The sequence below is a fragment of the Choloepus didactylus genome, assembly GCF_015220235.1.
Source record: "Choloepus didactylus isolate mChoDid1 chromosome 11 unlocalized genomic scaffold, mChoDid1.pri SUPER_11_unloc3, whole genome shotgun sequence".
Lineage (NCBI taxonomy): Eukaryota > Metazoa > Chordata > Mammalia > Pilosa > Megalonychidae > Choloepus > Choloepus didactylus.
In genome coordinates, this window is record NW_023637580.1 from 1,737,500 (window position 1) to 1,750,609 (window position 13,110).

The 13,110-nt window shown below is 38.6% G+C and overlaps 1 protein-coding gene across 1 annotated transcript; it reads left to right on the forward strand.

The window, feature by feature from the left end:
* The first annotated feature begins 1,309 nt into the window (after positions 1-1,309).
* Positions 1,310-12,869, forward strand: LOC119524631 (butyrophilin subfamily 1 member A1-like). The gene is made up of 4 exons (XM_037823339.1): positions 1,310-1,487; positions 6,780-7,061; positions 9,370-9,396; positions 12,126-12,869. The coding sequence occupies exons 1-4, from the start codon at positions 1,310-1,312 to the stop codon at positions 12,410-12,412; spliced, it is 774 nt and encodes a 257-aa protein (XP_037679267.1). The 3' UTR covers positions 12,413-12,869.
* Positions 12,870-13,110: the final 241 nt, after the last annotated feature.

Below are 13,110 nucleotides of genomic sequence, written 5' to 3' on the forward strand. Positions count from 1 at the left end.
GCTCTCTATCTTATATCCACCTTTCCCTGGGTCAGTGCTGACAATTGAAAATGCCCGAGGCTTTCTCTAATGAGCTACTTATAATGAGAGAAAAAAAAAGGGAAAAAAGCAAGAAGTACCATTTCAGAGCCAGTCCCCAGTCCTCTAGTTCACCAGGCAAGAACTACAATTGGTACCTGGTACTGTGTGTGCCCTTTTTTTTGGGACACAGCTTTTTCCTAGTATTCTGAGCTCAGCAGACTCCAAAAGCCTATGTTTTTATTTATGTATGTATTTTTTTTTCCATCAGCCCTGCCTCCTCTCTGCCAGGGTAAATCTCTCGGTTCCTTTCTTGCATGCTCTGTGTTTATCTGTGCTCATAGCATGTATTCAGTAGTCCAAAATTGTTAATTAAAACCATAATTGGATCTTGGTTGAGCTACCTTCTCTTTCTCCCAGCAGGGACTGCTACTTTCTCCCATAGTGAATTTTTGCAACTCAGCCTGCTTTGTCAGTGGGGGGGGGGGGGTGGCAGCTTCACAGTTTGGGGAGCTTTACTTGCTGTTCTGTGCTGCAATCTCAGCCATTCCACCACTTCCTGACTGGTGTATGCTGTCCAATCACAGAAGTCCTCCCATCAATTGTTCTAGACTATTTTCTAGTTGTTCTTGGCTATTTACTAGTTGTTCTAGGGGACTAACTAAATTCCAACCTCTCTGTGCTACCATCTTGCCCCACCTCCTTTCATCGGGTTTTAAAATAATTTTACCTACAACTTTAAGTCAATTTTTCATTCATTGTTGCCATAGATAAGTATGAAGCCATTCCTCTTCTTATATTTTTGTAGTTGACATGTTTTAGTGTTATTGGTCAAAAATTGAGGTTGTTTCTTTATACTTGGTACTTTCAGTTTTGATGAAACTTGCCTTAGAGGTGGGTCCTTTGTGTTCATTCTGCAAAGCAAATTGATAGGACATTTCATCTCTAAGCAAAAGCTTTATATATAGCCACTTGAGTTTGCTTGGTAAGTAAATCACTGAATAAATGAAGGGATTATGGTTTCATTGCTGAATTTCTAAATATTTTAGAACTACTTTTTACTCATACATTATCTACACTGGGCTTATCTTCCTAACTCAATCTCTGGAATAATCTTGCAAGACAGTTCACAGTGAATGGAACTTCCCAACCTGTTATTGCTCATGTATTCAAAGAAGTTGTCTTCTCTGGCCACCTCAGTCCCTCAATGGATGCCCAAGGCATGAAGGTGAGATGGTTCCAGGATTGAATCCCATTTGTGGTTCATATGTATCAAGATGGCCAAGACTACATGGAATTGCAAAGGAAGGAATATCATGGAAGGACTGAGTTTCTGAAGGAGAACATTACCCAAGGCATTGTTGTCTTGAGGCTCCATGAGATCCATACATCAGATGAAGGCCAGTATGTCTGTATGTTTCAGACCTTCACGTTCTACAATGAGGTACATTTTCCATTGCAGGTTACAGGTGAGGTTTGCAAGCAGTTATTAAGGATATTGGATTATTCAATTCCTTATCCTATGTTTTCATTCATTATTTCTTTTTCCTTCCCATTATCTTATTCTTAATTCTACCTTTCATTAATCTTTATGTCCATTTCTACCTTTGCCTATTCAAGTTTCCCATACTTTATTTATTATTTTGTGACTTTTCCAGTATTTCAATATCTTCCCCATGAGTTATTCTGTTTCATTGCTAATGCTTAATTGTGTCTAATCCTCTCTTCCTATTCAGCTTATTGATTAAGGAAATATTTAAATAGCCAAGTTAATATAAATAGATTTAGAAAAAGACAGCACTAAATAAGACATTTTCCAACCATTAAAGAGCTCTGGACAAATGAAATCACATTTGCAAGACAAGAGATTTTTATATTTAAGAAACAGAAAGTATTATAGTATGGCTTTAAAAATGTAGTATGTGAGTGGCATTGAAGATGTGGTTGTGGAAGGTATGTTGGAAATTTCAATATGGACTAAGTATTTTAGCTTTCTTTTGGTTACTATTTGCATTTGTAGTCATCATGGTTCTCTAGGGAAATTGAACCAACAGATGATATATGTAAATTTGAGATATTTATATGAATTGTCTCATGTGACTATGGGGTGGGCAAGTCCAAATTCTGTAGTGCAGCCACAACCTGGGAACTCCAATGAAGGTTATCAGTGAATTTCTCAGGAAATGCTGGTTGGCTGAAGTAGAGATGAAAATTCTCTCTTCTGACTGCTGAAGTCATCACTTCTCTGTTTAAAGCCTTCAACTGATTAGATGAAACATCTCTCATTGTTGAAGGCAGTCTCCTCAGTTGATTGTAGATGTAATCAGCCATAGATGCAATCAACTTACTGATGATTCAAGTCTATGAAATATTCTCACAGTTACAATCAGGCCAGTCCTTGCTTGACCAAACAGCTGGACACCATAACTTTGCCAAGTATATGCATGATCTAAACCATCACAACATGATATACCTTGGTTCATATTTTTATATTTAACCGTCTATGCTTTTATATTTAAAGTAGGTTTCTTATAGATGGCATATAGGTGAGTCCTAAATTTTCATCCAATTGTCAATCTGGGTCTTGCATTTTTATTCAGTCTGTCAATATGTTTTACAACTCATGTGTTTAGATCACTCACATTTAGAGTGATTATTGATATGGTTGAATTGAATCTACCATTTTGCTAGCTGTTTCATTGTGTTCCATTTCTTATTTTTTTTCTATTTTGCTGCCTTCTCTTGTGTTATTTGAGCACTTTTTATTGTTCCATTTTATCTCCTCTATTGACTTATGCCCCTTTTAAAACAATGGCTTTCCCAGTATCTACCACATAGATTTAAAAGGAATCAGAGACTACCTTTAAATAATACCATGCCACTTATATATTATCCATTTTTCTCTTCCATCTTTTTTAGTATTGTTGCCTTATATTTTAATTTTATATATGCTATAAATACATAATGCATTGTCACTAGTTATGCTTTAGAAAATCAGTTACCTTTCAGAAACATTAAAATAAGAACAGGAAATTATTTTATTTTACCTTAATTTATTCCACTTTTAAAGACCATTGTTTATTTATGTAACAACTAAATGAAGCCCTTTTTTATGTTTCTGGCTATATGCCTGAGAAATTATCTTAATATTTCTTGTAAGACTGTTAACAATTAATCCTGTAGTTTTTTAGTTTGTCTGAGAAAGTATTTATTTATTCTTCATTGCTGAAGAATATTTTCACCTATTATAGAATTCTGGGTCAACATTTTTTTAATCCTTCATAGAGATTACTCCATTGTCATCATCTTTGCCTGATTTCTTTCAAGAAGTTGCTTTAATTCTTATCTTTCTTCCACTTTACATAATTTGTATGTTTATTTTTTCTTTGACTGTGAGGTTTTTCAGTTGTGTTTGATTATCAGCAGTTTGGATATATTAGTGCTAGGTGTGTTCTCATCTTGCCTTTTGTTTTCCGAGGTTCTTAAATATGTGCCTTGGTATCTATTATTAATTTTACAATATTAGTGGTCAATTTTTCTTCAACTATTTCTTTTCTTCATTCTCCCTCTTTTGTCCTTCTAGTATTCAAATTATGCCTACATTAAACTGTTTGAAACTGTTTCACAACTTATGGAAACTATGTTTTTGGTCCTGCAGTCTCCATTCTCTGATGGGCTCAAGGAAAGTCACTAATTTGCCATTTCCTAGTTTTTTTTTACTCCTTTTATGGATGAGAATAATACTATATACACCTCTCTATATCTTGCAGCAGAAAAAGAAATTTAGCCAGATTACGTAGAATTTGAATTTATGCTAGGATAATTTTATTGTCTCAAAAAGATGACTTTTTTAGAGAAAAATAGATCTTAGAGAACTGTGACTGTAAGAATGCAAACCAAAATATAGCAGTAAGACAATAAAATTGCTAAATGAATGAGATATTTAGTTGATCAGAATTTTTCCCCTCTTGTTTTTTCTGTTTCTTGTTCTGCCTCTATGTAACCTTTTTGTGAGTGGGTCTCCTCAGATATGGTCGACCCTAGTCAGATTTTCCCAGTCTAGTGAGGCCCAGGTCTCATTGGGAGGGTATGGGGTTTTCCTGAGAATGAGACCCTCCTATGAGGCCTTTAGAATTGGTGCTTTTCCTCTCCTGTCCAGCAGGTGGCGCTGGCCAGCCCGCAGCTCCCCCACCAGCGTAAGGAGGTGTGGAGCCTTTAGTTCTCCTGGTGACTCTGATCCTGTCAGGGGTGTGGCTGACTGAAGCCAGAATCTGAATTCCAGCCCCTGGGGTCTGAATTCCCAGAAGGAGGACTGCCAGTTGAGCTGGGCCTCCCTTCACGCTCCCAATCCTCAGAACTCCAGTTGTCTCTCAGGGGCACTATTCCCTTCTTCTCTCTCCTCTTTGGGGCCTCTGCAGGTAGATTCCTTGGTCAGCCTGAGTTGCCAATTAAAGACGGGGCTGGAGGCCTTCAGTAGTGAATACGGAATTCAAAGACACTGTGGGTACTCTGTCTCCCCTCAAGCCCAGCCTAGTCCTTCAACCTGGGCTTTCCGATAGAAAATAACAACATATATTACTTTTAAATTAAAAAAAAAAAAAAAAAAGAAAAGTAGAAAAGAAATCAAGAAAAAGAAAAAAGAAAAAAAAAAAAAAAAAAGAGTCTCTTTTAAAAGTCTTTCCCCAGCCTGGAAGTTTTGTCAGTGTCAGAATAGAGCATTTAAAGATATGCTTTGGGCTATTGTCTGATAATTACTCTCCAACCGCTTCAGTTCCACCCCTGCTGGGGGCTATTGAAATGCAAAAAGATAAGGGATCAGTGAGAAGCCAGAAGGGACAAAATGTAAGGGGAAAAAAAAATGGTTTTTTTGGAGTCTGGGAATGGGTGCCTGCTTTTACGTGTCCCCACTTCTTGGAGCCCAGCCCTTCTTTAGCACCCCAGCTCCCAAAGTTAGTTAATTAATTTGTTAATTAATTCTGCAGTTGAGGCTGGGTTGAGCCTCCCTTCTTGCCCTCAGCAGATTGCTGTTTTTTGGTCCCCCCCCCCCCCCCTTTCAGGGAGCCGGCAGCAAGACAGTCTGTGAGGTCTGGGTGGGGAGGGGCGCCAGACCCCTGGTCCGGGGAACTTACAATGTTCGCTGCGATCTCAGCTTTTCCTCCAATTCCAAACTTGTGTCCAATGTGTGACTGGTTACCGGAGACCCCGAAAACACTGTTTCATATAGTTTTGGGTAATTGCCAGCTGCTCTAGGGGAGAGACGAAATTCTGCTCCTCACCACTCTGCCATCTTGCCCCATCTCCTCCCGAATGAGATATTTAGAAGCTAAGTCAAAAGGATTTCTTCAATGACAGAATTTGGAGAATCTATGCAGCTTTATAAATAATGTTTCATTCACTCAGATAGAAAATATGATTGATCAGAAATAATGTTTGGAAATCAAGTGTGAAGACCAGGTTAGAAATGTAGATGTGTGAATTGTTGTTTTGACAAAATCAGTGAAAGGAGAAAGGCTCAGCAGCTGAGTAAATAGCAAGTCTTAGTTTGCAGGTATCGGAGACAGGCTTGAGAATCCTGAAAGCACCTCCTCCAGGAGCTGACCAGGCCTTCCAGGTCCCCTGGAAAGACAAAGACTATCAGCAACAGAAGCTCTGGGCATTGGGCACATCTGACAGAGAGGTATTTTATGTCAAGAATGAGTTCAGAGTAGAGATACTCAAAGGGGCATCTCTGAATAAATCAGCTCATCCCCAAAAGCTGGTATTTGACAAAACAATATCAATGGCCAAGTAAAATTCTCCTTTTAACAAATCCCACATAGTTTCATTCATTGAAGTATCCTACTCAGGATCACTACTCTCATCACCATATTTCTCAGTCAATGGGGGAGATGTTTATTTTTCCCTAGCTTTCTCAACTATTACTATTGCCATAATATTTTTGTAAGTCTTCTTTGCAAATTAACTAACTTATTCAGCAGTTATTTATGGGATGACTATTATGTGCCAGCTTTTGTTCTATGTGTCTGGAATACTGGAGCACACAAGACAGATAAAGCCCCTTCTCCCTGGAAGCACAGATTCCAGTGCAGGAGAGGAGACTGACAATTAACTGAATAAACATTGTGTAATACATGTGGGATTAAAATAAAAGCTCTTTAAAATGAACATAAAAACTGGGATTGAGGATGGCAATAAATTTTAATTTTAAAAAGTGATAAAAGATGCCTAGTTGTAAAAAGTTGTTTTTGAGCAGAGATCTCAATGAAGAAGGCATATAATGAGCCATGGAAATCATAAAAAAATGCCAATCTTTCTGTCTTGAATATTCAGTCAGGCACAAATAAACTTCATCAGCAGTTTTCCTTGAACTTACTACATAAATTAACATGCCAAAGATGGTTGAACCAATTTCCCTGCTTACTTCCTTCATGGGAATTGCACAACTTGAAATATCAATGAAACTTTATTATTTACATGTCTATTTATTGTGTTTTACTTACCTCATGGACACTATAATGAAGTCTAGTTCCAATTCACATTCTATTATTATACTGAAAGTTGCTTAATGTACCCAAACCCTGTCCCTTTAAATTATAAGTATGAAAATATTTCTATATTATTATAATAATTTGATTTGTAGTCCTTTATAAAACTTGGTAAATAAAATGTATTTAAGAAATTGCATTTCAGAAATGATTGCAGCCCTTACAATTAATGATTTGCTATAATATTCTCCCTCTATTTAATTGTCAGTTTCCCAGGCATAAGCTCAACCCCTCATATTCATCTTGAAGGAGGTGAGTCTCATGGAATCCAGCTGCTCTGCACATCCTCAGGGTGGTATCCAGAACCCAGTGTTGAGTGGACAGACTCCAGGGGTCAGGATCTACTGCCCCTCTCTGTGACAGAGCATCGGATGGGCAATGTTCTGTTCTATGTGGAGACAACAGTCATCCTGCTGACCCAGTCTCAGGGCAACATGTCCTGCTTCATTCACAACACTCTTCTTGACCTCAAGAAAGAAGCAAGGATCTCTGTGGCAGGTGAGACCCCATCCAGCCTGTCTCATCAATGTGCATTAGATTCAATCCCACAGACTGCAGGAAAAATGAAGGGCAACTTTGTCTATTCCCTTTGCTACACACATACTGAGGTTCAATAATCATGATTCTTCCTATTGATTTCCCAAGGCCTTCCTTGGGAAGCTTACATGAGCTTCTTTTAGTTCCCTAGTAATGCAAATAAAGGAGGTTCTGATTCCACCCAATGGTCAACCCTTCAGCCAGGGTGAAGTCTTGAGGAGAAATTCTCTAGTTTAAGTAATGAATGATTCATGGAAGGAAATTTTTTCCTACACAATTATTAGCCTGTGTTGGGTCTCCAAGAATGATTCCAAACATATTGACATGCCTTGCCAGTAAGGTTACCATCTATAAGGCCACACACACTATGGTGCACTAAGAACTCAACATTGGCACAACTGTAAAAGTTCTGCCTTCCCAGAAAGCTGGGTGCAGACACGTGGAGCTGTGGTCCTAGCAGCACTGCAGCTGCTGTCACAGCAGGATTCTCCCCATAGCCCACAGGCTGGGGGTGAACACCAGAGTGATCCTGCAGAGAAGTCCTACCTTTCTCCAGTGCAATATAGCCAGAAGAGCAGGACACAGGCTTTTGTCCCATATTTCCCTTCCAAATCTTATGAAAATTTATCTCATCAGCAGAACCTAATTTCATGAGACCCTTTGCTGCAAGGAGCATTGTCCACTCCCGTAACTAGGATAAGGTTGGAATGGATCAAAGTCCTTCCATTTAGCACAGTCCACAGGGGCTAGTACAGACCACAATATCTGATTGCCTATTTTTTGTTGATTTCTTTTCTGGTCACTGGGGTATTTTCTCTGAATTCTTGTTTGGATACCTCCTTGAATTTTCTTGGCTAATACAGGATCTGCCCTTTGAGCATTACTAAATTGGCTGCTAACTTCAACATGTATTTATGGGAGTTCTGTTTTGTTAGATGAGTCATATCCCAGAGTCCCCATCTGGGAGATGTGGGTTTTTGCTGCAGTTGCTGTTCCAGCCACCATCCTCCTCCTCATCTGTGCTGCCTTCTTCATCTGTAGACAGCAAAGAATGAGTCAGAGTTTGGACAGTGTGAGCTATAAAGGGATTGGGAACACATGGCTGGAGACTTGTGGTTGTGTCTAAGTGGGTTGTGTGCAAATGGGTTTCTCAACCTCAACACTTGGGTAGGGCAATGCTTGGTTGTGGGGACTGTCATGTGCACTGGAGGATGTTTAACAGCATCTCTGGCTTCTACCCACTAAATGACAATGGTGCTCCCTAGATAAACAGAGAAATTTACCAGAGAACAGACAGGAAAAATACAAAATAAGCTAGATGGAAGAGGAGAAAATTAAAGGGAGGGAGGGTGGGGACTGTGTGTCAATGGCCACAGAGTAGGTGGCAGCTCCTGAGTTTTCATGACACCCTGGAAGCTTCATCTGATGTCAGAAACAAAGTCAGAACACCAGCTGTGGATGGGTGTGGCTCCTTTTCCTAGGGATGTGTGTGTGTGTGGGGGGGGGGTAAGTTATTATTCCTATGCCCCTATGAACTTTTCTGCAGCACAAAACAGCACATAAGCAAAAGCAAAATCCACCAGATACTCAAATTATTCTGCAATATATTAACCACATTGGAACCAATTCACAGTTTTAAAACAAGAATTTTAGCAGAACTAACTGAATTTAGATTTTAATTCTACAAATGGGTAGAAACAGAATTATTTCCAAACATCGGTGGTGCCTTCAGTATTGTCTACTGAAATACCTAGATCTTGCTGACAGCAGTCTGCAAAATGTTATGTTCTTAATAAAAAGAGATGGGAGAGTCTATCACTGGTCAAAAACTGATGTTATTATCCCCTGAATTATGTTGAAGCAAAGTCATCCAAAAGGTTTTAAACTATGATTTTCTAAAATTCATAACTCAAAACTGACCCTTGGTCTTTACTTGCCCAAGTGAATTTATATGTAAAAACCCCTGAAAATGACTTTAGCTAATGATTCCTAAATAAGAAATAGTCTGTTTTGTGTTACAGGCAAACGTCATGAAGATGTTGGTAACTAATGTTTCTCTGTGACCATAGGCTATAAATGTATTTCAGAGCAAACTCTTACTCTATTCATTGTTTCAGAAAGGAGAAAACTCCTGGGGAAGAGGGTAAGTGATGAAAATTGCTGCACAAGCTCTTCCCCTTGTAGTAGCCTCTGAACCCCTCATTTATGACCTTTTTATCCATTGCTAAATTTTGGTTTAGAAATTATAACATTTTCTCTCTTTTTTCAGGCTTGAAAATTGCTCAAAGCTTTGCAGGTAACTAGAAGCAGGAGTATCTGGGTATTAATTCCTAGTTTCAACCAGCACACTGGGCCACCAGGACAGGTAACCTGTAATTTGTGCATTTGCACACACACAAACACACACACAAACACACACACATTCAGCCCTTTTCTTCTCCAAACCTTCCATTTCCTGATGCTCACTGTAATGCGTAGTTTAAAAGTAAAATCTCATCTAATTTATTTCATTAAATTTGCATAACATCTTACAAAGTCCTTTTACCTATTTTTTCAAATGGCTTTAAACAGTCTTCATAAGAAGCTAGGGTGTGTATAATAATATCAAGTCCAAGGATTTCTGCATCTCAGGATAGGATACATTTTGTTTGTTGCCAAAGAGATTGTAAGAGTCAAGTTTGAAGCAGGGCTCAGCCCAAGGCCAGATCCAGGTAATTGCTCAAAGAAGAATCTCTGTGTACAAGGATTCAGTTAGGTTAAAAATGTAACTCTTATATATGGTTGAGGGCAACTGACTACATACGGAGGGGGCAGATCTGAGTTCCAAGCTGGACTCAGGTGTAAAGTAAAGGACAAAAGAGAAAAGACCCATGTTTGTGATAGGTCTGGATGAATTTGTCTTGTGGGGCTTCCTCAGTCATAACCTATGGTGTCATCAAGTAGGTCCATTAAATTGTCCCTTTCTTTAATCAAATGAAAAACTGTGGTTGTGAATGATATTGGAGAAACTTGTGTCATATAGATGATAGATTTCAGGCAAGGTTGATCCCCTGACTCATGATTTCTCCTTCTATTCTCATGCTCTATGCACCATGTCAATATCCCATCCCACCAAGAGCTCAGAGGAGATGGATGTGAACAATCATGCCAGACAAGGCTGTGTTCTTCAGTTTCTACATGAGTGACACTTCATACATCACACTTGGTGCTGCTCTGTGAAACTCTGGGTTGGAGCAGAGTAGAATACAATAGCCAAAACAGGTGCTATCAAATATGCTTTACAGAACCAGAAATGCATGTGTCAGGGCATGCGTGTGGGGCATAGCTGATGGGGCAGGGGAAAAAGGCTGGCTGATGCACTTTAGGATCAAGGATTGTGACACAATGACACTGATTGTCTATGGGCCACAGTAAGGGGACCCTCATGTTGATGTGTCAAATCAAAGGCCACTTTCTCCATTGGGATGACCTTAGACTTCTAATAAATTGTCAAAATCAGGAATCCACTTAATAGTAGGGGTGATAAATATTTGTGTTCCATTATACTTCTATACTTCTTCATTAATGTTACAATAAATTATCTTTATCTGGAAGGAAGCAAGGCCATACAGTACATACCATTTTATCAAGAAGCTGAAGACCAGAATTCCTAGGAGATTTCCCCCCAGGTCATGCAACTAATTGGTATAATATTACCCTCACATAGTTTAAAGAACACCAGAAACACATTTTCCAGTTGAAAAAAATTTCAGTCTGTACATCACACCTTGTACTGGGCTTTAAGAAAGCACCCATGAACAGCTGAAATGCAGTGACTAAAAAGGCACAGAATTCTGTATTTAGAGTGCTAGCATATTTTCAGTTCTTCTTACATCATGTTAACACTAGTGGATGTATCTTATTGTGTTTATACTAATGCAATTAAAATTTAGTTCTAGCTATCACCATAAGAAACTGACCCATAAAAGAATTAGTTTATCCATGTAGACTTTTTTTAACAGAAACACATTTGATTAGGTGACTATCTGGATTATTATTTTGCCCCCTCTCCTCGTTATATGAATCTGTATAAATTGTTCTTCTATATGAAACTAATTCTTTGAATAGCTAATTCAAGTAATCTGGTAGAATTTCTTGAAACAATTTAAGATAGAATTTAAATTTATCATAGTGTTCACGTTCAAAGTGAAATATATAAGTGTTTTTTGTCGTACTTCCAATCTGAGACACCTGGACATTTCCCCAAATATTGATACATGTTAGAAATTTTACTTGGGCAAACCTTTCTAAACATTTTTCTCAACAGCAAGTTAGGGAAATTCTCAACCTTATTATTTTGTACTGAAAATTAAATACGTATAAATATGCTTTGAATAGCCCTAAGTGCATAGTATGTGTTGAAATAATATTAGCCATTTTCTCAAACTCTTTAAATTGCAAAAATCTGGATTCTTCTCTCTTTGTTTTTTACTTTCTGGACAAACCCTCAGTATCAAGCTATTGACAGTTGGGTTCAAGAGTGGAGGAAGTATGAAAAACTAGGCCTGAGGAATGGAGCAACTTCTCTTTGAGGAAAACTGAGGGAGAGCACAGATAGATGCTATATTGTGCTGTTTGTTATTGATTATGCTCCAATAGATTGTGTTAAATATTGTTGATTATTCCCCAATACTGACAAGAACTTCTTCTACAGAGGATATTACACTGGATCTAGACACTGCTCACCCATATCTCCAAATTGCTGAAGACAAAAAAAAGTGTGACAGGTGGTGATATCTTTCAGGATCTGCCCAGCTGTAGTAAGCAGTTTGACAACCTGGACTGTGTCTTGGGTCAGCAGATTTTTTTCAAAGGTAGACACTACTGGGAGGTGAGTGTGAAAGGGAAGATAAAATGGACCTTGGGTGTTTGTACTGATTCAGTCTGCAGACGGGGCGAGCTCCAAATCTCCCCAGAGTTTGGGTTTTGGACACTATGCTTGAATCGCAGTAATGACTACCAAGCCCTTGGGAATCCTCGGGTAACACTACTTTGAAGAATTTCGTGAGATTGTTGGGATCTTCCTGGACTATGAGGCTGGGCAGGTCTCCTTTTATAATGTCTCCAACCTGTCCCACATCTACACCTACAGAAAGAGCTTCAGAGGGGCCCTGAGATCATTCTTCTACCCTGGACCCCCATGGGGGACAAAACAGACAACCTCTGACCATCCTGCTGTTAAGTCAGACAGTGCAAAACACAGGCAGAAGGTGCTCTGTGTGATTAGGAAACTCCCGATTTTGGATCTGCTGACATTTGGGATTCATGTATAATGAACTGAACATGTTTTTATTAGTGTGTTTAGAATTCTGTATTTGTTCCCTCAAATAAATTTAAAACATCATTTTGAAGCCAGAAATTACACCTTTATAACTTTTAAGTTCCCAATATGTACATTTGTTAATAGATAAGACATAAGCATTTATTTGAAATATATGCTATAGATGTTTCTTGACGACAATTCAAGGGCACAGAAATTAAAGGCAATATTCAAAATGCACAAGAGGAAGTATCCACTTGTGCAAGAGGTGAAATAACGTTGACTCTAGATTTATTTGCATTAGATATGATGTCCTCCCTTCATGTGTTGAAATGGAAGAGGTGAAGGGCATCTCCAATCCTCAGAACGCTGGCTGGGGCCCACAGCCTGTGGATTTTCCCTCAAACCATAGGAGCATGTATGTTCTAAACAGAGGGCCCTCAAATCTATCCTATTCTCACCAAAGAATATCCCCCAGTTAATATCCCTCCTGTCCACATGTTTCTCCTCCTCAATGCTCTATTGAAGTACAAATTATCATAATCTCCAACTTCATATAGCAGCATCATTTGCTTATCCCCTAAACAAATATTTATGTGTATCTATGTGCTCTTAATGTGCCTATAACTGAGTTTATACTGATAATCAATACACATGAACCATGCCCTCATGGATCATAGGTCTATTGGGGAAGACAAACAATAAACCAAT

Coding starts and splice junctions, on each gene's coding strand:
- LOC119524631 (XM_037823339.1), top strand. CDS start 1,310: ATGGAATTGCAAAGGAAGGAATATCATGGAAGGACTGAGTTTCTGAAG. Junction 1,488..6,779: donor TTTTCCATTGCAGGTTACAG/GTGAGGTTTGCA, acceptor TCAGTTTCCCAG/GCATAAGCTCAACCCCTCAT. Junction 9,397..12,125: donor AATTGCTCAAAGCTTTGCAG/GTAACTAGAAGC, acceptor TCCTCGGGTAAC/ACTACTTTGAAGAATTTCGT.